The sequence below is a fragment of the Amborella trichopoda genome, chromosome 4 (assembly GCF_054954075.1).
Source record: "Amborella trichopoda isolate Santa Cruz 75 chromosome 4, AtrichopodaSantaCruz75HAP2 v2.0, whole genome shotgun sequence".
Lineage (NCBI taxonomy): Eukaryota > Viridiplantae > Streptophyta > Magnoliopsida > Amborellales > Amborellaceae > Amborella > Amborella trichopoda.
The window spans coordinates 39,922,396-39,950,238 of NC_142339.1; the positions used below are offsets into that span (position 1 = coordinate 39,922,396).

General features: G+C 38.0%; 1 protein-coding gene across 3 annotated transcripts; it reads right to left on the reverse strand.

Moving 5' to 3' along the window:
• LOC18423744 (protein WEAK CHLOROPLAST MOVEMENT UNDER BLUE LIGHT 1) lies at window positions 1-27,775 on the reverse strand. Of its 3 annotated transcripts, none has more exons than XM_006828328.4 (3): window positions 27,453-27,775; window positions 2,524-3,576; window positions 1-2,107 (listed from the first exon to the last, which is right to left on the reverse strand). In XM_006828328.4, exons 2-3 carry the CDS (start codon window positions 3,535-3,537, stop codon window positions 263-265), a joined length of 2,859 nt encoding a protein of 952 aa, XP_006828391.1. In that variant the 5' UTR covers window positions 3,538-3,576; window positions 27,453-27,775; the 3' UTR covers window positions 1-262. The 3 variants fall into 3 exon arrangements, with proteins under 3 accessions (XP_006828391.1, XP_020531466.1, XP_088721343.1); XM_020675807.2 differs by having other exon boundaries at window positions 27,387-27,473; XM_088865217.1 differs by having other exon boundaries at window positions 27,079-27,473.
• Between the last annotated feature and the right edge of the window lie 68 nt (window positions 27,776-27,843).

Genomic DNA, 27,843 nt, shown 5'->3' on the forward strand with positions numbered 1-27,843 from the left:
TGGAGAATGAAATGTTAACGCTTTATTCTTCAACAACCCAACTTGAGGACAATGCCCAGCAGTTATCATACATCACAACCACATACAAATATGCACATAAAACTCGCCAAAGCAACTTGAAACTCTCAATGGCAAATACACTACACCTCTGATCTCTTCCCAACCAACAAATGCAAGAGAAAAAAATAAAAAAACAAAAAGGAAAGGTAACAATTAATTAAAATAAGTAAACGTTACAATAAGCACACACCCTCACCTTGTTTCAGTTGCTGTTCCTTCTTCTTGATAATAACGTGACAATCCGAGGGAAAAAAGACCTCTTCTTCTTCGACTTCGATTTAGGTGCCCCAATACCCTCCAAATCGCTATCGGATGTCAAAACCTTCTGTTCGAAAGATACCGCTTCGTTCCCCAAATTCTCAAATGAGGCCTTTGATTCCTTCCTCTCCTCCACAACCCTTTGATTGCTACCAATCCACTGTGCATTTTGGGAATCACTTGCTTTCCTACGTTGTTCATGGTCAGCCCTCCACTTCCGTAGCTCTTGCTCAACCCCCAGCTTCCCTTCTTTTGCCCTCTCTGCCTTCTCTAAAGCCACTTCCAGTGCCTCCTTTCTCTCTCTTAACTCCTTGTTGGCTTCTTCCAATATCTCTAAACTCTTCAACTCTGCCTCCTTGGCTACATCTATCTGGGAGACAGCAATTGCCACTCTGGTGTTCGCTTGCTCCTCTGCCTCGTGTGCTCTCTTACTGAGCTCATAGTACTCCTCTAGAGAAAGAGTTACACCAGTCTCATTCAGGGGTTCCCCACCAGCCTCACTCTCATGCAACGCTTTAATGGCTGCCAAAGCAAGCTTCTCGGAAGCTTTTGCTGCCTCTATTTCCTTGATAGCGGCTTGGAGCCTGCTCTCTATTGTACTTGCGCTGGCCTTAGCCTGTTCTGACAGTTCTGTAACTTTCCTCAAACCCTCACGAGCCAATTGGGCCTCAGCCTTGGCCTGGTCTGCCTCCATAGCAGTTCTCTGAAGCTCCTTTGGGAGCTCCAACATCCTCTCTCTAGCCTGCTTTTCTCTCTCCTGCACCAACCCCACCTCCGATTTCACCCTGTCCAGTTCAGCTTCAAGAGCTGCAATTGCCACTGATGCCATCCCTTCCCTTTGCCTCATGCTAGTGAGTGCCGCCTTTTCTCTCTCTAGATCAGCTTTGAGAGACGTGGCCGCAACTTTCAGTATCTGAACATCGTCCTTAGCCTTCTCAATACTACCTCTTACTTCTTCGAGCTCTGTTTGGGTTGAAGCAATTGATGCAAGTACATCAGTTTGAACCTTCTCTGACCCCTCTCGTTCAGATCTTGAACCTTCTTCCGGTTCAGAAGTCTCTTTTTCAGACTTGAGCCTGGCTTGCATATAAGCAGCTAGCTCGGCTTTCAGGCTCAATAGGAGAGATGTAGCGGTCTCTAATTTCAAATGGATATCTTTCGAGGATAATAACTCCTCGTTGAGTCTCTCTAGCTCTCTCTCTGCCTGCTTAATTTCAGTTTCCCATTTCCTTGACTCCCTCTCTCTAGCCATGGCAGCAGCCACTCTCTGCTCCTCCACCTCCAAATGCAATGTGTGCACAGACTCTAGGGACTCTTTGGTTGCAATAAGTTCTAAGGTCAGCTCTTCCACAGTCTTCTCTATCTCCTTGGAAGAAGATGTAGCCTCCTCTGCTTTCTTAATAGCGTCATCCCTCTCTTTGAGCAATGAAACATATTCTTTTCGAAGAGTTTCGAGCTCATCTTTTGCTGATTTCAAGTCTGCAACTGCACTTGCATACCTTGCTTTCGCAACGTCCAATTGTGCTTTGGAGGCCACACTTGCCTCCTCTGTGATCCCTTGCTCCAACTCCTTGACCCTAAGTTGGGCGAGCTCGGCATCCTGTTTGGCTTGCTCCTCTTCAGTCTGTGCTTTTTCAAGATTGAGCCTGAGTTCTTCTATGAGCTTCTTGGTGCTGTCAAGCTCCTGCAAAATGCTTGCTTTTGCTTCTTCTGCAATATCCAGTTGCTTCTTCCACTCAGGAAGCTCCTTCTGCACTTTCTCCAGTTCGAGCTCAACAAGCCTACGCCTCTGAAAAGGAAGAAACAAGCAATCCCCAACATCACAAATTAAACAACGAAAAGCTTCCATGTTCGTATGAGGCTCAGAAGGCACAGTTCAGACAAATAAGCATAAGGGAAATTTCAGGATGGTCTCTTCCAACAAAAGAAAAAAAAGGTAAAACGTTTTGTATAGTCCAATGGAGTATGAAAACCATGTTTCCGCTTGCATTATGACTATCTGATGAAAAGACGGTCAGCGATGGAGAAAGGGGGACTCACCAGAAGAGGACTTAACCCCAATAGTGCATATCACCATCTCTTCATCACTTCCATCATTTCATCAAATGGTCATAAGCCCAATGGACTATGCTTTTCCATAGTCCACAAGGCTATAACATGCTCTTCCTTACAATAAACTACAAACAAAAGAGAGAGAACACGTACCTCCATGGTCTGAATCTTATGGGCCTTCCAATCGATGATTCCTCCAAACATGGTGACGGCCTCTTTCACAGATTCAAAGGGAGCTCGGGTATCAACAAGGCCTCTGTACAAAACTTGATCACTCTGTTTTACATTCTCAGAGGGCAGAGTAGTGTGCTCTTGTATTTGATTCTTTATGACAGACACATCTGCCAAAGGCTGACCAGACACTGTATGCACAGAATCCTTGGTGGCACTTGTATCATTGGAAATATCAATACTTATAACACCATCAATATGAAGCTTGCCATCATCCTTTCCAAGCTGAACTGAAATTTCGCTGGTCTCATCACTTTTATCATCCAAGGAATGGGGTAATGAGCTATCATGTACAAGTGATTCTCGAGTTCTGGCATCCTCAACTGCTTGTTTTGATTCCTCTAATTTTGGCTTCGAAACAACTGAATCTGATTCCAAGGAAGCACTTGAAGCTGATACCTCTAATACAGACACTTTTATATCTGTGTTCCAATTCTTTGCCTCTGTTCTTTCACTGTCCAAGGGATGGGGCAATAAAATGCTATGTACACTTGATTGAGTAGTTTTGGCATCCTCGACTTCTTGCTCAAGAACCTCTGCACTGGGCTTTGACACAACTGAATCTGGACCAGAGGGAGCTTGTGAAGAAAAAGAATCTGTGTTCCGATTCTTTGCCTCTGTTTTTTCACTGTCCAAGGGATGGGGCAATAAAACACTATGTACACTTGATTGAGTAGTTTTGGCATCCTTAACTTCTTGCTCAAGAACCTCTGTACTTGGCTTTGACACCACTGAATCTGGACCAGAGGGAGCTTGTGAAGCTGATATCTCTAATACAGATTGTTTTAACATTGAGTTCTGATCCTCAATGTCTATATTGACCAATGGGGGGTTCACTGTTTCTGATGCGGAAGATGGTTTCTCCACATAAGATGATGGAGAGAGCTGAGAGGGATTAGTAGGCACACTCCCCTCCACATTTTCCCTTTCTTCCATTGTGACGCATGAGTTGGAGTCACCACCACTGCTGTATACCTAAGCATAAGAAGATATTAAAGAAATTAATGATGAGACAAATGCCTCTAATATAATTACAGCTGCCCCTAGTGTATATAAATGCAAGATATTTTGATCAAATATGGATCCATAAGGAAATAAAAGTTTAAAAATTCATTAAGCATGCAGCACCAAATAACACCTTACTAAGGGGAATAACAATACAAAAGGTGATTTTTACCACATGACAACACATATGAATGCCAATTAGCAGCATCCAAATGATAAATATGGCAATCTGTTGTTTACTGTCCTCACTATTTTAAGATGATTAATCATTCCTGAGGAAACAATGTAAAGTTAAAAACCCAAAACAACATTACAAAGAGTGAATATGGATATAGTATATAAGTAGAAGAGTGAGCTTTTTAAATCAAATCTTTCACTCACTGGGGATTTTACGAGAAATGAAAAATTTTTGGATCTGAGGCAGATAGAAGCAACCCCTAAGTTTAACATAATATCCTGTATGGCCCATTGACAATAACAAAACAGTGGCTATGGACTGTGAATTTGGATACCCGATCTTCGCCTAGCTTGCACAGTAATCTTAATATCTTTTTATTTCTATATTGATTGATTCTTTCTAGTCTTCACTCTTCAGTAAGTATATTTTTCACATTATTCTTTTTCATGATCTTAGGTATACATCACAAGAGTCATAAGGAGGCGTGCTTTGTAAATCCTTTCCCAGTGAGAACTTATTTACTGGGTTATGTAGCAGTTGTTATTCATAATTTGACACAGTTAATTTTCTGAGAACCAAATGGAACCTTATTCATAATATGTCTCCGAATGTTCATTGTAGCCCCTATTAATGATGCATTTCTCCATGAGCATCGTGATTGATGAGAAAAGAATATGCCACCTAATTGTTCAATGCAGCTGCTGTTGATGATGTATTTACCCATGAGCATTGTCCTTGATGAGAAAAGAAAAAATAAAGAATTAGAGAGCCTAAAGAGACTTATGTAGCACCTCGACCTAACGACCATGCAAAATACAAAAAGCCTCTAAAAATAGATTTCCACCTATCTGCCGACTGACGCACCTCCTCTTGCCCATGATAAATGCAACCAACAAGCCACTTGATTCAAACAGCAGGAAATAAACCTTGAACAAGTTCACCACCCTGGAGCCTCACTCCCTTATCCATTAAATTGTATTGAATCCATACAATCTCTATAACAGCATAAAAAATTTACACGGCTAGATTTTTGAGCTCACCAAAGGGCTGCAACCTCAATTTAGGTTGAGCCCGGTTGACAAAAAAGAGGGAAACGCCTCATGATGCAAGACACGCTGGTTTGTATTTTTAATGTTTTTATTAAATTTCAGGTATATAATTTTTAGATTTTTAGGGCCTATTTTTAGAGACTTCTCTTTAGTAGAATTTAGGGGTGGTTTGGGAAAGTTGTCGGCATCATTATTTTCTTTGTCAAGGGGGAATTACTTGTGGGGTTTTTACAATAAATGAAATTTATCCAATTTGTACTTGGGGATAGAATTCAAGATGAATACATTCGCGAGAACTTAGGTGTAGCTCCAATAGGCACTAAGATGAAAGAAAGTAAACTTAAATGGGCTGACCATGAGCAATGCAGACCCAGTACAATACCTGTTAGGAGGCACAAGCCGGTAAAGTGGAAGGGGGCAAGGGGTAGGAGAAAAGGATATAATTGGAAGTAGTGAGAAAAGATATAGGGACTTATGGCCTCACTAAAGATATAGCACTTGATAGAGTAGAATGGCAGACTAGGATTCCTGTAGCCGACTCCCAAATAGCTAGGAAAAGGCGTTGATGATGCTGATGATGATGATGTACTTGGGGAACCCTTCCATGCGAATCCACCCACATAAAAAATACAAGTGACGGCAATTCTCAGCTGTTAGATTTGAATAGATGGTTAGGATAACGTCAATCATAATGTCACATATTCGCCTCTAATTGCCAGATATTGATAGGACGACGTCAAGTACTTGAAATTTAATCATTCTTCTACAAATCATTTTGCGATGAAATTTGGCATGTTCCTCTTTCTCATTGGACCAAGCCTAATAAAAATATTAAAAGAATATTTTTAATAATAAAAAAGACCAAAATACCTATGTAGCTTACAGGAGTACTTTGGTCTTTTTTATTATTGAAAATGTTTTTTACTATTTTATTAGGTGCACCCCAGTGAGATGGGAAACACCTCAAATTTCATCTCAAGATAATTATATCGAAAAAGAATAAATAGAAAAGGACAAAAAAGTAAACAATGGTAGGCGCGACATTCTAATTAAAGCTATCCCAGTCATCCATATCAGACGACTGAGAATAGGAGTTACATATGTTTCATATGTGGATGGCACCACATAGAAAGGTTTACCAAAATGTAAACCCAATTAACTATACAACTAAACGTATTGATATATATGTCGCATGGATTTGGGAAGTCAAATAAAAGTTGGACCGAGCCAAACAAAGGATAGTTATGACATGTGAGAAAATGAAAAGTTTACCGTTCAACAACCTCCACTAAACTTTTCCCACACTTTCACTTCAAAGAGAGAGAGAGAGAGAGAGAGAGAGAGAGTTAAGAGAGAGAATAGAGAGAGAAAGAATGATGGGATGCGATGCAGATCGACTTTGCTCTCTTAGTTGAGCTCCACTCTCTATGTTAAGGGAGGGCACCCTTCTCTCTCTACAGGTTGAGAATTGGCCCATAACCACACTTCCAACCTGAACCATACCCAAGAAGAAGAACTGAGGACCCATAATCATACGTCCAAAACGAAGTATCCCTGAGAGAAAGAAATTCCAGGGCCTAAGGTTGCCATTCCTATAGAAGAGCTCTCCAACCCACTTTCGAGCCCTGCACATTTTCAGGACTCCAAAACCAAAGATAATGAGCTAGCAAGCCTACTATCCAGCTCATGGGTATCATCGATGAGGCGAAGTCAAGGTCAATCGAGTGAAGCTCAATGCTCCAAAATCCATATTAGGGATGATACTGACCCTTTTCATATACCCTCAGATTACACTTGGGTGGATGCAGATAAGAAGAATAGAAAATGAAGGCTAACAAGGCCAAAAATAAGAAGGGTAAGAAACAGGCATCTAGGAACAATTTGGAGAGGTAACATCTTAGCAAACCAGATGAATAATTGAGAGCTGTTCGATTGTAGAGATCTTGGATTTGATGATTGATTCTTTTGAGAGCTTTCAAGTTGTGAGAAACGGGTTTAGTGATTATGAAGGAAAACTTCTGCCATTGTATATACAATATTTGGGAGGCACTCAATATCATTTTTTTCCTTTTGTTTTTTGGTTGATTGAATATGTATGTTGGATGGCCCCACCAAAAGTTGGGTCTGGGTTTATATTCGCAGTTGGGTTCTGCTTTCTCAATGGGGTTTCTCATGTTTCGTTTCCATGATTTTAGGCATTGCTTCTGTAATCAAGTATTTTTGTTCCTGCTAACATCATTTGTTTGCACTAGAAAATACTTGTGCATTTTAGTGAAGGCTATCAGAATAAAAAGAGTTCACTCTATGAATGAAAAGCTCATATCATAACAGGTGGTTTCAAATCCCTTTTTGTTCATATTCAGAATTTTAGGGAATCAAACAGAGAGGAAAAATAGCCTTAAAAATCCACCAAAACCCTAAATCCCATTCCAAAAACAGTGAAAACCTTCCCAATGTATCTTCAACTTTTATTGAGCAACAGTTCAAGAAATACAATATTCCAAGCATCAACCAGTAAGTGCATCCAATCTTTCTCCACTTGAAGAGCTTAAAAATGAGCTCTAAAAATATAGGAACTTGATCGATGGGGAAAAACACTCTAATTACTGGTATATCATATGGAAATTCCAGTAACATCAGAACCTACAAATATGAAGCATCATGGATAACAAGAACTAAAATTCCTTACGTGGCAAAGGCATTTGCAACAGCAACACTGCAAGTATTTGATAGACACATAAGATATTTGAAAACTGCATGTTAATGAGGATTATGGACATGATATTATAGATCGCAGATTCATGGTATTGGTTGATTGTGAGTCTATAGAAAAATAAATAGTTTCTGGTTTTTTATTGTGCTTTCTATAGAAAAACACATGATTTGTGGTTTCTGGGCTTTGAATTTGTAAAGAGAGAAGATAAGAGTGGTTATTTCAAGCTTTGCACCGAAGTAGATTATATGTGGCAAGTTTCCGCCTAGCAAGGTATAGAGAGAAAGTCACAGGAGGTTTTTTGAAGGTTAAGCGTTTTGAATAGAGAGAAAGTTACTGGAGCAAAATAGTCATTTTTTTCAGTTGTTATTCATTTCCAGCCACCACCATTTATTTTGCACTGATCAACTGTGCTGTAATATGCCAAGAGAGGCCTATAAATATGTAGTATATATTATTTGAATTTATTTTGGGGAAAATATCTCCATATCCCCTATTTTTAGGTTTCATTTCTTGATAAACCCAAGGTTTCAAAAGATATCTTCTAACCCCCTGACTACTTTAAACCTATTTTTTAACCTAAACAAATGTGAGAAAGACATGCTATTTCCGAAACCCAATCCTTTCTCTCTTCACTTATATACCCCAAGCTTCTCTTTTTCTCTCTCTTCCTGTGTCTCTCTCACTCTCTCTCTCCTCCCGATAACCTTTCACCTCCATGAAGCCATTCTCTCTCTCTAGAAGTTTGGGAGGATGGCTTTTAGAAAAAGCATGTCTTTTTAGATTTGTTTTGCCTAAAAAAACATGTTTAAATTAGCTCAGGGGGTTAAAAGAAATAAAATCTACAATTTTTATGCCCCAAGATATCTTTTAAAACCTTGGGTCTATTGTCAAATGAAACCTAAAAATAGGAGATATAGAGATATTTTTCCTTTATTTTATTGTGAAAATAAAGGGGTATGGTGAATTTGTTTGGCATCACCAAAACGTCCTTTTCTCTGCATTAATTGGTATCAAAGCAGGCTCGTGGCTAAATAACCTGAGACACTGTAAGTTTGCATGATGGCTACTAGAGGAGTAGGAAGAGGTTGTCATGATGGTGCTAATGGTTTCAGAGCATCAGATCTATACGTGAAGATCTCAAGTATCAACAATTTGTTGAGGAAATTTGAAGAATGGGTGTATGACGGACATCAACCAATTCAAATCAAGGAAAGTTGAAGGAACTGGTGCACGAGGTGCACCCAACGTGCTTCGAACGATGTTTGGTCATTCATGATAGTAGAGGATTTAAATCCCATCTCGATAATCGGTCAGGTTCAATGGTCTTTAATCCACCGCTCAATCAAGGGAGAGGTAATCTCATTGCATGTGAGGATGACCAATTGGTCGTGCTCTTGAAGAGGCCGACCGTGTGGGGACTTTATTCTCGTTACATTGTTTCCAAAATCGGCAAGTCACAAATTGGGTATCATTGCCAATCTTTGACGAGTGCCCAGATGAAGAAGTTGGTAATCCTATGTTTGATGGTGATCTGAACTTTGATGAAGAACATGAATAAGATCCCATCTTTGGTAAAGATATCATGGGTAGTCTTGTTTTTTATGAAGAACCAGGTGAAAGGGAAGAAGGTGTCCCTAAGGTAAGAGGGATATCTGATTGTAAACTATTGCATTTTGAGTAAATTCGAGGACTTGACTTCAAACTACTTTAACCAGCTAACCTACCTATAAAAAGGAAGTATGCTGTAGGACTTTGGGAATGTTTTCAAAAGGCACTCAGAGTTTAAGGGCCACTGTAACAATCTTAAAATTACAAAAAAAAAAAAAAATAAAAAAAAAAAAAAAGGATAAAAGATGCTTTTAAATAGGTGATGGTCTGTTTGAGTATGATGGTCCTTGGGGACCATCACTATTTTCAAAAACTTTTACTTGGTTTAAAACTTTTGCTGCTGCTTTTGTTTGCAGCCTTTGCAGTTGCTGCTTGCAGCTGGCAACGTCCTTTAGCGGACGTGGTTTTCGTATGTTGAAAGCAGACGCTTAACGCGACACCTCAGGTATGAGGTAGAGCATAATAAAATATTATAATAATACGTTCTAAGAATTTAAATAGGGGAGGTGAGCACTCCTACCCTAGAAAATTTTGAGATCTCTCTCTCTCTCTGGTCGAAACACAGTGAACTCCTCTCTTGAACCGAATTTTTTATCGGAAGCTCCCTCTCAAACATTTGTGGGTAAGTGACATCGTCTTCCTGAAAAATAGTCTGTTTTTAATAAATAGTGATATTTCCGTCCAGGATCTTTATTTTATAAGTTTTGTGTGTAAGTGACCCCATTGTTTCGAAAAATAATCCATTCTTTTTAAAAATGAAATGAAATAATTATTTCTGCTTATTATCATGAATTTTAGGCGCGATAAATTTTATGCACATTATCTTGAAAAATAATCTTTTTAATAAAAATTGTGATATTTTATCTAAGTTAGAAATTTTGAATGCTGTAAATTAGAAAAATAAATTTATTTATTTTTCTTGTCTATTGTTAGAAATAAATGTGATATTTCTGCTTTTAGTAAAATTGTGATATTTCTTTCTACTGTTTTGAATATTTAGACATTGTAAAATTCATGTACAAATGACTGCCTTATTATTTAAAAATTGACATTTTTGCAATTAATTATAGTATTGTTGTGAAATGTTTATTTGTGGATTGATATCCCATAAATTGTGATAATTCCGTATTCTTGAATTTTTATAAGAGTTTTTCTATACATATTAAATTGGCAATTATGCTAGAATGCCTTTACAAACTGCTACCTTTCTAAATTTGAGCCCAAAATATTTGATTGGTTATTTTAGAAATGTTATTGAAAGTGACTGTTATTAATGGTTTCAGTGAAATTCATATTAATGATTTCAGTGATATATTGAGTACATGATATTGCTGCTTTCGAATGTTTAAAGAGATTTAGAAATAATTTAAGTATGCAAGTGGACTCATCCGGTTCGCCGGTGAGGTATAAGTGGACCTATCTGGGACGTCGGTAGGGATTAAGTGGACTCATCCGATACGTCGGTGAGGTATAAGTGGACCTGCAGGGATTAAGTGGACCTATCTGGGACGTCGATAGGGATTAAGTGGACCCATCAGGACGCTGATGGGGTATATAGGTGACCTACTTGAGACGCCAGTAGGGTATTTTGTGAAATCCTTTGAATTATGTACTGCCGTTAAAAGTGTTATAAGCATTTCAATTACTCGGATTATACTTAATTATGCATTTATTGAAAGTGAAACTGTTGATGCATTTCTGTTAATAGATCTCATTTTGGAAAATATTGATATCTTTCAAACATGATTATTTTTGAGATTATGATGATCACTTACTGAGTAGCCAAACTCATCAAACTATGGTAAACATTTTTTCAGGATAACTGCGAATTCATTTTGAGTGCTAGTCAAGATCAACCTTGAAAGTTACTGTTGTTGTGCTAGCTTTCTTTATTTACTTTGTAAGACCTCGCTACTGTAAATTTATCCTATCAATAGATGTATATATGTTTTGTCTGTCACATCTCAGAAATAACAGTATTGTAAATTCTTGGGGTGTGACAATTATGGTATCAGAGCAATAGGTTTAAGATCCTTAAGAAATTTAAAAAGAATGTACTTAAAAATCACATTTATTGTGTGTACAGACTGGGATAAAGTCAGGATCCAGAATAGCTGAAGCCAATATGGAAGGAATTCACAAAGCCTTGGAAAATATGGTTGCTCTAATGCAACATCAGATGGAAAACAACAATCCACCCAGGCAGTCAGTTACAGGAAATGGTGGGAGCAATATCGAACAATTTAAGAAATTAAACCCACCTTCTTTTAAGGGTGCTGTAAACCCACTGGAAGCCGAGGGATGGATTATGCAATTGGAAAAAATATTCGAGGTTATGAAATGTCCTGATGATACGAAGGTGGCCTTGGCAGTTTTTATGTTAGAAGGTGAGGCACAACACTAGTGGCGAATGGCAAAAGGAGTATTGGTCAAAGAAAATAAAACCTTGACTTGGAAGTATTTTTAGAGGCATTTAATGAAAAATATTTCCCAGATTTTATTCGAGACCAAAAAGAAATGGAATTTCTAGAATTAATCCAAGGAAATAGGACAGTAGCACAGTACGAGGCCAAGTTTACTGAATTGGCCAGGTTTGCACCGGCTGCATTTATGGATTTGATGAATCGAATCTTTAAGCCCTTTTTGGATAAATTTATTGTGGTATTCATCGATAATATTTTAATATATTCCAAGAATCAGAAGGAACATGAGCAGCATGTAAGAATGGTATTGCAAATATTACGAGAAGCAATTGTATGCCAAACTTAGTAAATGTGAATTTTGGCTTGAACAAGTGACATTTTTAGGATATGTCATATCAAAAGAAGGTCTATCAGTTGATCCTTCAAAGGTTGAAGCAGTTGTTAATTGGAAACAACCAAGCAATGTGACTGAAATTCGAAGCTTTTTGAGATTGGCAGGATATTACAGAAAATTTGTAGAAGGATTTTCTCGAATCGCAACCCCATTGACTCGATTGACACAGAAAAATGGTAAATTTGAATGGACAAGTGAATGTGAGGAAGTTTTCAAGAACTAAAAGTTCGGTTAACTTCAGCACCTATTTTAACGATTCCTGAGGGGAGTGGGGGATTTGTGATTTATAGTGATGCTTCACATAAAGGTTTGGGCTGTGTATTAATGCAATATGGGAAAGTAGTGGCATATGCATCCAGACAGTTGAAAGAATATGAGAAAAAATATCCAATTCATGATTTGGAGCTAGCTGCAATAGTATTCGCTTGAAAAATATGGAGGCATTATCTATATGGTGAGCAATTCGTAATATACACGGATCATAAGAGTTTGAAATACCCTTTCTCTCAGAAGGATTTAAATATGCGGCAGATAAGATGAATGGATTTCTTAAAAGATTATGATTGTACAATCCACTATCATTCAGAAAAAGCTAACGTTGTGGCCGACGCTCTAAGTAGAAAATCTACGGGAGTCTTAGCTCATCTAATGATCCAAGAAATGCGATTGTTAGAGGAAATAGTGGATTGGCATCCAACTTCGTCCATTAATGGTGTGGTAAGTATGATTGTCAACATTAAGGCGGAACCCCAATTAATCCAACAGATTCGATTGGCACAAAAGAAAGACCCTCAGCTTATAACAATTATAGAAGAGGTGAAGCAAGGAAAGAGAGATGAATTCTCTATATGTAGTGAGGATTTGCTAAGATTCAAAGGTCGGGTTTGTGTCCCAAATGATAAGAGTGTAAAGAAAGCTATCTTAGAAGAAGCACATCATTCTCGTTATACGATACATCCCGGAAGTATTAAAATGTATCAGGACCTGAAGAAAACCTTTTGGTGGAATAATATGAAAAAAGAGGTAGCACTATTTGTGTCTAAATGCCTAACATGCCAGCAAGTAAAAGCTGAACATCAAAGGCCCGCTGGGTTGTTGCAGCTTTTACCCGTGCCAGAATGGAAGTGGGAGCACATCTCTATGGATTTTGTCTCTGGCTTGCCTAGAACAAATTCAGGACATGATAGCATTTGGGTCATTGTGGACCGGTTGACCAAAGCTGCCCACTTTCTATCGATTCGCACGACGTACACTTTGGATCGACTGGCTCAGTTGTACATTAAAGAAATAGTGCGATTGCATGGAGTTTCTGTCAGTATTGTATCGGACAGGGATACTCGGTTTACTTCTAAATTTTGGGCTAAACTACAGTCAGCCATGGGGACGAGACTCACCTTTAGTACTGCCTTTCACCCCCAAACTGATGGACAATCGGAGAGGACCATCCAAACCTTGAAAGATATGCTGAGGGCCTGTGTTATTGACCTTACAGGAAGCTGGGATGACCATTTACCCCTGATTGAGTTTGCTTATAATAATAGCTTCCAAGCCAGTATTCAGATGGCACCATATGAAGCCCTGTATGGAAGGAAATGCAGGTCACCCATATGTTGGGACGAGATTGGTGAAAGAAAGCTTTTGGGGCCAGAAATTGTCCAGATAACCACAGATAAAATAGCATTAATTCGTGAAAGGCTCAGGACAGCTCAGTGTCGGCAAAAGATTTATGCCGATAACCGAAAGAGAGATCTTGAATTTGAAGAAAGTGATCGAGTTTTCCTAAAAATCTCACCAATAAAGGGCATTATGAGATCGACAAGAAAGGAAAGTTGAGCCCATGTTACATCGGACCATTTGAAATCCTGAAAAGAATCGGAGGTGTCGCTTATAGACTTGCCTTACCACCCGAATTGGCAAATGTCCATAATGTCTTTCATGTATCTTCACTAAGAAAATATCAGCCCGACCCAACCCATATCTTAAAATATGAACCTTTACCGATCAAGAAGGACCTATCCTTCATTGAGCAGCCAATTTTGATACTGGATAGAAGGGCGCAAGTGTTGCGTAACAAGGAGATTCCTTTGGTCCGTGTATTATGGCAGTACCATTCAAGAGAAGAGTCGACTTGGAAACGAGAAGACGAAATCAGAGAAAAATACCCCTATCTTTTTCAGTAATCAGGTACACAAATTTAGAGGACTAAATTTCTTTAAGGGAGGAAGAATGTAACAATCCTAAAATTACAAAAAAAAAAAAAAAAGAGAAAAGATGCTTTTAAATAGGTGATGGTCTGTTTGAGTATAATGGTCCTTGGGGACCATCACTATTTTCAAAAACTTTTATTTGGTTTAAAACTTTTGCTGCTGCTTTTGTTTGCAGCCTTTGCAGTTGCTGCTTGCAGCTGGCAACGTCTTTTAGCGGACGTGGTTTTCGTATGTTGAAAGCAGACGCTTAACGCGACACCTCAGGTATGAGGTAAAGCGTAATAAAATATTATAATAATACGTTCTAAGAATTTAAATAAGGGAGGTGAGCACTCCTACCTTAGAAAATTTTGAGATCTCTCTATCTCTCTGGTCGAAACACAGTGAACTCCTCTCTCGAACCGAATTTTTTATCGGAAGCTCCCTCTCAAACATTTGTGGGTAAGTGACATCGTCTTCCTGAAAAATAGTCTGTTTTTAATAAATAGTGATATTTCCGTCCAGGATCTTTATTTTATAAGTTTTGTGTGTAAGTGACCCCATTGTTTCGAAAAATAATCCATTCTTTTTAAAAATGAAATGAAATAATTATTTCTGCTTATTATCATGAATTTTAGGCGCGATAAATTTTATGCGCACGTGACCTCATTATCTTGAAAAATAATCTTTTTAATAAAAATTGTGATATTTTATCTATGTTAGAAATTTTGAATGCTGTAAATTAGAAAAATAAATTTATTTATTTTTCTTGTCTATTGTTAGAAATAAATGTGATATTTCTGCTTTTAGTAAAATTGTGATATTTCTTTCTACTGTTTTGAATATTTAGACATTGTAAAATTCATGTGCAACTGACTGCCTTATTATTTAAAAATTGACATTTTTGCAATTGATTATAGTATTGTTGTGAAATGTTTATTTGTGGATTGATATCCCATAAATTGTGATAATTCCGTATTCTTGAATTTTTATAAGAGTTTTTCTATACATATTAAATTGGCAATTATGCTAGAATGCCTTTACAAACTGCTACCTTTCTAAATTTGAGCCCAAAATATTTGATTGGTTATTTTAGAAATGTTATTGAAAGTGACTGTTATTAATGGTTTCAGTGAAATTCACATTAATGATTTCAGTGATATATTGAGTACATGATATTGCTGCTTTCGAATGTTTTAAGAGATTTAGAAATAATTTAAGTATGCAAGTGGACTCATCCGGTTCGCCGGTGAGGTATAAGTGGACCTATCTGGGACGCCGGTAGGGATTAAGTGGACTCATCCGATACGCCGGTGAGGTATAAGTGGCCCTGCAGGGATCAAGTGGACCTATCTAGGACGCCGATAGGGATTAAGTGGACCCATCAGGACGCTAATGGGGTATATAGGTGACCTACTTGGGACGCCAGTAGGGTATTTTGTGAAATCCTTTGAATTATGTACTGCCGTTAAAAGTGTTATAAGCATTTCAATTACTCGGATTATACTTAATTATGCATTTATTAAAAGTGAAACTGTTGATGCATTTCTGTTAATAGATCTCATTTTGGAAAATATTGATATCTTTCAAACATGATTATTTTTGAGATTATGATGATCACTTACTGAGTAGCCAAACTCATCAAACTATGGTAAACATTTTTTCAGGATAACTGCGGATTCATTTTGAGTGCTAGTCAAGATCAACTTTGAAAGATACTGTTGTTGTGCTAGCTTTCTTTATTTACTTTGTAAGACCTCGCCACTGTAAATTTATCCTATCAATAGATGTATATATGTTTTGTCTGTCACATCTCAGGAATAACAGTATTGTAAATTCTTGGGGTGTGACAGCCACAAAGGGAGCATATAACGCACAAGCCAATGGGTTTATTAATGTTTCCAAACTATTCCTTTGAACCCTAGGTCGGAGACATAGTTGTTGGAGGCGGGAGCGAGATCGAAAGTGGGACAATTCGGGATTCTCCGAACCGCACTTTAGTGGAAGCTCCCTGGGGTTAGGATCGGCGTCCATACAATGAACAAGACAAGGAGCAAGATCCTTAGGTTTATGGCAACAAGATCCGATGTCAAGGGTTTGATGTTTTGCACAGCAAGTATCGAAGCTCCACTAAACAAAAAAAAGAGGTTGTAAGTAAAAGCTAGTATGAGTTCCCTTGATTAAGGAATCGAGATTTAAGTATGTCATTTAACGGGGTTCCTTCTGTTCTAATATCAAGATTCTTCAAGTATAGGAATCAAGGCTCTCAACTGATTGGCCCAGAGGTCTGCAAGTGCTATTTACTAGGGATCCCTTAACAGTGCCCCCCACCCTTAACAATGGATTTATTTATTTTTGCGTGAATAACAACAGATTAATTATGTAGCTTTATAAATCAGTTTTTCTTATGACCACTACATCTTCAAGCCATGACACAAGTTTGGCATGTACCATTCCCTTTGAGTCCCCAGCAACCCAAAATCCTACCACGCAAGAGTCATCTTCTTTGAATGTAGTCTCTTCTGCTTTCATTGTTTCTCAAAGGCTGGCTCTCCGAAGGTGAAAGAGGACAAGATAAACTACTCTCTATCTCTCTCTCTGACTGTAAAAGAAGCTTTTAAAATCTTGATATGAAAGCATATATTCTCATCTCACAACTATAATCATATTTAAGACTCTAACATAGGCATCATAAATATAAGATTTTAAATGACATATATATTCTCGCAACTAAGAGGGATGGCTTACACCATAGGACTTAATAAAACAATGGGTCACTTTAGACTATGCCTAGTTCAAATTAAGAGTCTAAAATACTAGAACTTCATGCTATGCAAAAAAAGAACTGGATTTTCATATTATGGAACTTCAGACAATGACAATCTCTAATCTAGTATCATCCATTAATGAAAGTAGAACCTACAAAAATGAACCCAAGATTTTAATGTACCCAAACCTTAGACCATGGTTGATGGGAGTGGGGATCTATTTTGGAATGAAACTGGATTTCACTAATGGATGGAACGTGGTCCCCTTTTTGGGGAGCGAGATCCCAAAATTGAAACCCTACAAGATCCCTTGTAGGAACCTTGGGATCGAGGTTCCAGAGCTGGATTGTCACCCAACCCACGCGGTTCCCTTAACTATGGTCGGAGAGAAATGACAAGACTTTTAGAGAGGATTTGAGGAAGAAAAGGAATACTCTTAAGGTTTAGAGAGATGTGGCAGAGATAGCGAAGAGTTGTTTCTTTCAAGGTAATAATGCAAGAGAGATGGTGAATAGGTGGAATTCAAAGGAAGATTTTCAAGAGCCTCAGCAAATAAGAAGCTTAGGTTGCACGATGTTGGAAGGGCATCTAGGATCAAAATACTAGGGTGTTTATGAAGGTAGGGGATAAGTAGCCCTGCTCTAGCTCATGCATGAGGGGAAACAAGTTTAACGGGAGGTACAAGGCAAATATTCCTAATTTAGCATTGCCAACATGATCCAGACCAATTTTTAAGTTGCTAGGTTACTTGGGAAACCACTGGACTATTATCACATGAGCTATCAATAGAAAATATCAGACAACATCCTTGATAGTTTAAAGAAAACTAGGAACTAGCACAAGATTCAAAACTTTCACAAGAAAACTTGCTATTTGAGGAGAGGGTAGGGGAGACATGTCTACCTTACAAGGGGTTCGGGTATCCATTCTATTTTTCAAAATTTTATTTTAATAAACCTTTTGTAATTTTTTATTAAAAATGCTTTCGTACTAGTCTGTTAGAAAAAGAGAAAAAAAGTATGATGTTGAGAAAATGTATCCACTAATAAAGGCTACCAATCCTTCTACTTGACTTAATCATTACTCTATCAACGTAAGCACAATATAAACATGTTATCTACCCTCAATCATAAATGTGCTTTTACTTGTTCATCCTAATCTACAATATATCTTTCATGACAGAGAAAAGTCTACTAGGATCTAATTTCTAATGTAAGTGCAGTACTAAAACTCCATAATTACATCTCAAAAAATATTTATAGAATGAGAAAAGTGAGCAATAACAGCAATAACAAATGCTAGAAATACTATGAGGTCCAAAGCACAGAGTTTTGTTGCCTTCAGTATTCGATAGCATACACTCAATGGTCAGATGGTTTAGATGGTTACTTTGCAGACCAAAGAAGCACCAGTTTAAAAGAAAGGGCAGTCTCTGAGTGCGCTAGGAAAGTAATCTTTGGTCACTGAGAGAGGCTAGGCAGGAACTAATGGTCTCAACTTGGGGCCAAGAGATAGGGACATGTAGAGGAGGGAAGGGAGAGAGGAACATCAGGATCCATCCGTAAATCCCAACGCTCTACAATAGAACCTCCTAACAACAGGTGAAGCTTGGCCAAACATTCTTATCAGCAGAGCCCATGAAGACCAAAACCTTTTACTGCCTTTCCGGAAATTTCTAGAATGCCTCTTTAAGGCTGCATGACAAAAGTCGCCAAAGACTCCAACAAAGTCAAGGTTGGAGAAGCAATCATCCAAGAAAGGAAAGAGCTAACCCAAACACTTCAAAACTGAAGAATGAAAAGAAGAAAAGGTCTAGAGGAATGGGAGACAAAGGTTTGGAAGACGTAAGCCCCAGTATATGCAAAACTCACGAAAATGAAGACATATTATTTGTCCTGAGTTCCAAAAGGGAAACAGCACGCATTTTGAAATGACAGCATTTTAACAATGATGGCCTGGATCATGCTCATCCTCCTTAACCCCAAGGAAGAAATTGGTTTCCTAGGGGCAGTCCCTCTTTCTGTATGCACCAATGATGTCCTTCGCGAGATTGCTAAGGCAAGTAGAAAAATAATCTAACTAGACAGAAAACAATAGCAGGAAACTGCCTTGACACAGTAAAATTTCAGGTGGAAATCAGGGATAACATATTTTGGTGGGGGAAGATAAAGAACTGAAACTGAATGGGAGATTGGGAAGACAGATGGGGAGTGAGGAGGAGTATAGGAGCCACCCAATGAATAGCTAGCGCCCAGAGAAGATGAATAAGACCCCTTATACAAGAGGGAACCAGTAAAGAAATGGGCAAAGACAAAACTCAAGAAGATGGAAAAGAAGAAGAAAGTTCGATTCCAGCAGGCCGTAGAATGGAAAGAAGAAAAACGAAAGAATCCTTAGTAAAATTTCAGGAGAAAGGTGAGAATGCAGAACGGAAAGGGCAATTGAGCAAGACAAGTCGAAGATGTTGAGTCAGCATCCAATAGATATTTGAAAAAGCTTCAGAGGATATGGATGAGAAAGGAATGCTAGCCTTGCAATGAAATATCTTCACGTGGACCAGATGAGTAGAAAAATGCAATTTAACACCAATTCGGGACTGTCAAATTCAGATTCCAATGAAATTCCAAAATTCCAAATTGAACTACAAATGAGGCAGAACTCCAAATTGAACTACAAATGAGGCAGAAGTGAACATTCTCAAAAACAAAAACAAAAAAAAAATTACAAAAGAGACAGTATTGAGCAAGTGGGTCGTAAAGGGACATGTGAACAAGTGGGGCCTTGGGGCACCTTATACTGCCACGAACAGAAATGATGGTCCAGACTTAGACCAAGAGATGCATCCCCAGCCAACAGTGGGAATAACGCTACAGCAGCAGGTGACCAATATGCAGCCGAGGATAGCTACATGATCCATTATGGAAAATTCCCAGCCGATAACGAAAGGTCAGATACTCGGCATCTTAAAACAACAGAAAGAATGGTTGATGGTGTGTAGCTATTGAAAGGCAGATGTTAAAGGATACTTCCATTGTTTGGGGGGGGGGGGGACCAAGAAGAACAGCTGTCCACGGCCCGATGGGAAAAGGAATGTTCCGGCGCGCATGCGCACACACACAGATCCTTAAGTCCTAGTTAGCAGAGATCAAAATTGTTTTGATGAAGCGAGAGGAGAGCAGTATTACAGAAAAAGGTGAGCTAGAAGACAAGAACTTCAATGTCAAAGATCCATGGCAACAATGTGTGGAAAATAATTTGATATACGAGAGAAGGGCACTGTAGCAGCAGAAGGAGAGGTGAAAGAGAACTTCAATGTCAAAGGCCGGTTTGAACATGCATGGAAATCAACATGGTGTATGGCCTAGATTTTAAGGGTCTCTGGCTCAGCTATAATGGAAGCAAAGCTATATTTACAAGCAAGGAGAAGATATAAATCATGGTACGTGCCTGTGTGCAGCTTATAGAAATCTGAAGGGAAGGCTACAGAAGGGAACAAACAGCAATTGAGCATGTCTATGGATCCTATGGTACAGGCACCACTTACAGTAGACACAATCGGTCTGTCTAGATATTACTGGACTGGTCTCATGCAGGATGAGCAATTGCACCCAGATTATGATTATGAAAGCAGTTAGGAGCACAGCTGCTGCTGAATAGGAATGAAGAGTGGTGGAAAAGGGTTACCCATGAGCACCAGTGGTGAAACAGGATGTGGGTCCTCGTTGTGTGCTGAGAGTTACTTGGAAGTAAGGCCCTTTTAAACCATTCCATGACAGAACGACGGGAAAGAAATGAGATCTACCTGAAGTACTAACAATCATGAGGGTATCAGGGTTATGAGAACTCAATTGATACAGAGAAATAAGTAAGAATTTTCCAGGCCAGAGAGCAGGTAGGAGGTTTGCTGCATACAATGCACTTACAGTATGATGGGAGATATGGACAATATTTCAGATGCCTTCATTGTCGATCTGACAAGGGAAAGGAGGAGAAAGGGGGTAGTAGTAGAAATAGTAAAACAATGTGTGCGTATATATATATATATATATATATATATATATATATATATATATCATCATCATAGCCTTTTCCCAATTAATTGGGGTCGGCTACACGAATCTCAGTTTGCCATTTTGCTCTATTTAAGGTCATACCCGCAGTGAGGCCATAAGTCTTCATATCTTTTTGAACTACTTCCAACCACGTCTTTTTAGGCCTACCCCTTGCCCTTTTCAATCCTTCCACTTGAACTAACTCGCACTTCCTAACAGGTGTTGTACTGGGTCGACGCCACACATGGCCAGCCCACCTAAGTCTACTATATAAATATATGAGAGAGAGAGAGAAAGAAAGTTTCATCATAACAAAAAATCTAACAACCTTTTTTAACATGAAAATTGCCGATTCAGGATTTGCAAACAGATGATCTAACACGGGATTTGCATATCCTAGGTTCCATCCAGAAGATATTCAAACAACTTTGTCCCAATATCCAACATTTGCATATCCTAGGATTCTATTAGTGTCTTTCAGTAATATTCAGGTAAAGATCAATGGGTAAAGGGAGGAACCAAATAACTGGACTCAATAGAGGAGAAAAGAGGACGGTCCCTAGAGGAAAGCACGCGAAGATGTAAGGCAATGTTGAAGTTCAAGTTTGGCTAAAAATGGAAGAGATATACTTTTACCAAAGGTCTAACTTAAGCGGTTGAAGGAGGGAGTCATGAATATGAGGTTTTCCAAGTCATGGCCCACTATAGAAGGTGGAGAAAGTTCATCCATAGCCTATCAATAGTTGGGGAAAATATACTTTGGGGTGGAGGAGACTGAAAGAGCAAGAGTTAAAACACTTTCAAAGAAGCGTTTAAAGAAGAGAAACAGCCTAGAAGCAATGGGAAATCTCCCCTTCAACATACTGTCAGGATAGTAAGGAGTGGCTTGAAAGGCCCTTTGATGAAGACAAAATTTGAAGCGAAGTCTTCACTGTGAACTAGGATCTGATGGATTACCAATAGCCTTCTTCCAAGAATACCGGATGTGCTAAAAGAAGAAATTACTATCATGATATCAGAATTTATCAGAACAAATCAATCAAGGAATGAATTCACCATGTATTACCTTGGTGTTGAAGAGAGAAACTATTGAAGATATCAGTGATGTAGGACGCACAAGCCTTTTGGGAAGCATGTAGGGAGTCATAGAGAAGGTGCTGTCAGCAAGACTTAAAGCAGTTGTATCCCCAGTAATTATTCGACCATAAGCAGTGTTTGTTAAAGACATGCCAATATTTGATGAGGCCTTGTTAGCATGAGTGCAGATGCTCAAGGTACAGAGACAAAATGCCAGGAATCATATGCAAATCAGAGTTGGAAAAGGCATAAAGAGTGTTGATTGGGTAATACCAACAATATAATGAAATTAATTGGCTTCAGTGAAAGATGAAGAAAATGGGTAGAGTGAAGCTTGTCTTCAGCCCACTTCTCCATCTTAATTAGTGGATGCCCAAAAGGCTATTTTTCTATTTCTAAAGGTTCCAGGCAGGAAGGCCCACTGTCTCCATTTCTATATTCAATAGGAGCTGAATCATTTAACGGAATGCTAGATGGATGGGATGCTTCAGGCATGCTATTGGGATTCAAGACTCAACAAAGGGCCTTGTATTGTCACATTAAAAATATGCAGATGAGACTTTGCTATTTTGTGCTGCTAGTGCTAACCAGATGCAGAGGGATGTGGGCTTGTGGCTTTTTTTATGTGTTTTGAGGTAGCATCCGGTATCAAAGTTTGCATATGCTATCAAAGCTTACATATCAAAAACTACCCTCATCTGCACCCTGGCTCCCGATGAAGAGATTAAAATCTTTTCAAAGTTTGTAGGTTGTAAGATGTATAGCCTACCCATTGAGCGTTTGGGTTTACCACTACCTTGGAAAGCCAACTAGAAGACAATTGAGGAGACACTAGAGAGGTTTCATAAGAAGCTAGCAGCCTGGAAAACTAGATTCATGTCATTGAGGCAGGGTAACACTAATAATGTCTACATTCTCCAGCTTGCCTATTTACTACATGTCTACAGATCCATTCCAATGTCAATTGCAAATACAACATAAAAGAAGATGAGGGACTCTGGGTCATCAGAGAAAAAAGTAAGTCCCCTTGTTCAATGAAGTGAAATATGAAAACAGAAGTCCAAAGTGGTACTGGTTAATAGGAGAGTTTAGGAGAGTTTAGGAGAGCTAAGGAGACAAACTAGGCCATGCTCACCTAGTGGTACTGAAGATTTGAGGAGCAGCATCCCGATCATCTTTGCAAAAAGCTTGACGAAATGTAAGTAAGGGAAGGGACTGGTTCCTTGACTTGTGAAAGAACACCAGAGTATGGGGAGACTCAAATATATGGAAAGGTATTGAAAACAGCCGCTCTTGCTACAACAATAACACTAGACTACAGGTAGGAAATGGAGGGCCAACCAGATTCTTTTTGGATAATTGGATAGGAAACCAGCCTCAGGAGAATATATGCAGAAGTTTTTGGATTAGCAGTGAACCAAATTGCCACCATGGACAAGGGCAATGGAGAGTGACACTCAACAAGTTGGACACCATGTTTAAGGAGAGACTAAAGGGAAGAAGAGATTGTGACCTTAGCAGGAGTTCATTCAGCCATACAGGGAGATCAATTTGATATGGGCACCTTACAGTAAAGGAATGATCTCAACAAAATCAATGCATCAAGTCCTTATCCACTCAACAGAATGAACCTCTGCTGTTCACAAGATTTGTTATATTCATGGAGCAAGCATTTTGTATGGCTAGTGACCCTTGACAACGTACTCTCAATCCATAACCTCCTAAATAGAGGTATGATTTTCTCGAACATTCGCCTAATTTGCAAGGAGGGTGCTGTTAATCATTTCCTTTTAAATTGTCAATTTTCTATGCAAATTTGGTTCTTTTCTCTGAACTTATTTGGCTTTGTTCGAACAAAATTATTTATTGGTTCGACAGTTTACTCCTTTAATGCAGACGTCAAGATTATTATTTTTTTTTTGATAACTGTTAACATTCGTATTGAAAAAGAGAGATAGATACAAGAGAAGAAGGCAATCCGGGAGTCCCTAAATAGACGTCAAGATTATTGATATGGTGCTAGCCATGCTGCCAGTCCCTTGTCTCATCCGATTGGTTCAAATTATAAATCCTTCAATGGGGTATCCAATGTGTCTAGAAGCAAATCAAGAAATGATATTCGTCCTAATGAAATTATTTAAAAAATACATTCAAGTAGAGTAACTAATTCTAAGCCACAAATTACCAACCTTGCTTGTAAGAATCCAGAACAAATTAATAAAGCCACAAGATGCCAATAATCAAATAGACCACAAAAATACTTCATGTTAAAACTGACAATTGAAGGGAAATGTGTTAAAACTTCCACATGATGCGATGCCACTGTATTTAACTTCACTCTAAAGGTTACAACCTAAACCCTCATGATTTGCATATTCCTTGTAAAGAATGATAAACATCAAGCAGTTTCATAAATGATGTGCATTACCAAACTTCAACACTAAAAGATAAATACTGAATAATGTTTAAGATGCAGTGTGCTCTTGATATGTGGTTTACTGAATAATGTTTAAGATGCATTTCTATTCCAAAAAATGTAACCGTATATCCCAAAAGTTGCAAAAGAATGAATTACAAGCAAAAATGGAACAAATGATGGGAATGGAGTTAAGGATCATCCATTCCCCAATCCCAGAAGGGCATTTAAAAGTGTAAACTGGATGATAAGAATTTTATCAGGATGATTTAAATTTCATCACATGATAACACAAGGATCCAACAAGAGTATAAATAGAATATTTATACTGCTACTATAAGTATGATGCATAAGCATGTATCTCTCAACACTATACAGCATGTTGACACATGTAATCTCTTAATATGTTAACTACTTTAACTCTATGAAATATCTATGCCATGCTGACATGTGTTCTCTCATTTGATATGTTTCCCATTTTTACTCTCCTTTATCTGCTTGACAATTGTAACATATACATCTCTTTAATTGTATTCCTACTTTCACTCTCTCAAAAATAGAAAATATATATCTTGTTGAATCAAATTTCCATCATATTTATTTTTTCCACAAGTGTGGAGTTATTATATGACCTTTTTATCTCTTAAAAAAAGTTAATTTACCTAACCCTGCAGAGTCCATAATATTTCCTATAAAAGTTTAAACTTTATATTTCATGTCCCACTAAATATTAATAAAGAGAATCCTTCATAACCTTATGAAATTAGAACTTCAGTTAGAACCTATTTTCCAACTAAGAGTCTAGGTGACCTAATCCGAATCTCTCCCACCCTCCCTCTAATAAATGTTACAACATCAATGACAGAACAAGCTGGGGTATGCCAAATGCATCTGCACATTTGTTCGAGTCCACGAGTATGGAAATTATTCTAATAAAGAGGGAGAATGTCATGGGCTTAGATAATGTGAAATGACTGTCATGTTAAAAATAGAGATAGCATTGTTTCATTCATTCATGTCAGACTTCCTATGAATGTTGGTATGTTCACCCCACTTAATGTCTTATACCTTAATGATTCGATGATACTTTAATGATTCCATAAAATTCCATGAAATAAAATTCGCTCGAATCGAGCACTCTACACTTATTGATACTTTAATGATTTTATCATTCTTATGAACATCTAAATGATGATTAGCTAGCTGTGAGACATGAGGGCAAAATATAAATTTCCACTAGAACACATTCTCTGCTTTCTCGATTAGTAGCAAACTAGATGCCATGAAATAAAATTCGCTCGAATCGAGCACTCTACACTTATTGATACTTTAATGATTTTATCATTCTTATGAACATCTAAATGATGATTAGCTAGCTGTGAGACATGAGGGCAAAATATAAATTTCCACTAGAACACATTCTCTGCTTTCTCGATTAGTAGCAAACTAGATGCCAATGTTTCAATATCTCGTCCATTTGATTAGTTGAAAAGCCACATGAATGTACATATAACTATTGAGAAGCGATACGTGTAACCTGGCATTCCTAATATGTTACATAACTCATAATAGCCTTGCCGATCATTCTAAAAAATGAAAGCCCCTCATTAAAACCACAAGTAAATAGTGAACAGTCTTGCACTGTGAAATTTGAGATATATGCTGTCTTGTACATTAAGAAATTTGAGATATATGTTCTAATTTGGAAATAAATTCCCCGAATTTTCTACTTCTAACATATGTTGATCATTGAGCCTTTGAGCTCATAAAAAAGTGCTGCTATATGGCGCTGCCTGGGTGCAATTTATCACAATCTGCAACAGCAATTTAAACTTTGAATCATGAAATAAGATTCACATAGTCATAAAAAAAAGCGAAGCAAACTAAGAAGAGAAAGCAAATAATAAGCATCCTAGCACGCCCTGTTAATGCTGTCAACTAATAAAGTGAACCTATATCTCCTAAGACTACAATCATTTCAAGGACTTCATGGTCTCAGGCACTTTTATACTGATTGGCTTAAAGAACCAGAGATTGTGATCTGGACATCCATTTATAGAGCATAAGCCAAGTCGCAAATTCAAAAGGTGAACAAGTAAGGTATCACGATAATGGAAAAGTAAGGTATCATGGTAATGGAAAACAGGATCTAATAGTACCAGTGATTTCCTTTCATTCCAAGCTAGAATGCCATGCTCTTGAGAAATACAATTAGCACACTCGAAATGAATCCATATCATCAACACTTTGCACTAATTTCATTTATTTATCAGAAACCATGAACAATTCTATCAATTCTCATTGATTGATCAGACCCCAAATCTTTGCCTATCCTCCAAAACAAAAATATCATTTGCTCATTCCACTCATTTAAATTTGAATCCGCGCTATCAAGCAAACACAAAGACAGATACTACCAAACTCAGATTTCTCAATGATTTCAATATAAAACTGTGGAGACTGCACGGAAACTCCCCAGCTATCAGTACCCATGTAACAGACTAAACTAAATCAACGCAACCAAAAGATAAAAAAAAACAAACGAAAAGAGAAGTTGGGATTTGATCAACACAGTGTATAAAACAAACAAGACCCACATACTTACAAACACTCGTTTCAAAGCAGATAAATGAAGAGAGAATAGCCCACAAACTACAGAATGTCAATGAACTAGTCATCAAACAACAACGCAACAATCAAAAGAGCAGCTAGAAAACGAACTAGAGCAAGAAACTTTTTGGGTTTCACCTAAAACCAGAGAATCAGAAAAATTGATAGAGAGAGCAGAGAGGAAGATAGAGATTTAGCAGATTAAGCTCCAAAATCTCTTCTTCTTCTTCTTTTTTCTTACTAATTGAACCTTAACAAAAAAAATTAAAATTGAAATCTACAATACGCAGAGGGCAATTAAACCTTCATAATTTGATTAAAAGAAGTGGAGAGAGAAAAGCCATGAATAATGGGAAGGGAGCTGTTTACCTGTTCACATATCCGATCGATGATCAGTAAATTTGGGTCTCTCCGTGAACAACTATTTATGACCCAATTATAAATAAGTCAGTATGTTGGACTTTCCTTTAATCAATGAGCTGAAAATAGTTTGAAAAATAATTTATACGAATTCTCGAAAAAGCTTTGGACCACAATTTGAGTGGAAGGGCCTTTCTTGTTGCCTTGTGGGCCGCAGCCACCTCATAAGGCGTAGAAATTAGCTCCCATAGTTGATGGAAATAGCAATGGTGACCTTGTTGGTTAGAGAATCTACTATGATTAGTCAAACTCGAATTCGCCTAAAGCTCTAGAAACTCCTCTCTCTCTCTATATATATATCTAGGCTCCTATAGCACTCTTATAAAAGTAACGTTATTTT

What these genes read in the sequence shown, in the direction of transcription:
- LOC18423744 (XM_020675807.2), bottom strand. An exon ending in ATAAGATTCAGACCATGGAG is followed by an intron (nt 2,108 to 2,523) that starts GTACGTGTTCTC and finishes CTTCCTTTTCAG; the next exon opens with AGGCGTAGGCTTGTTGAGCT.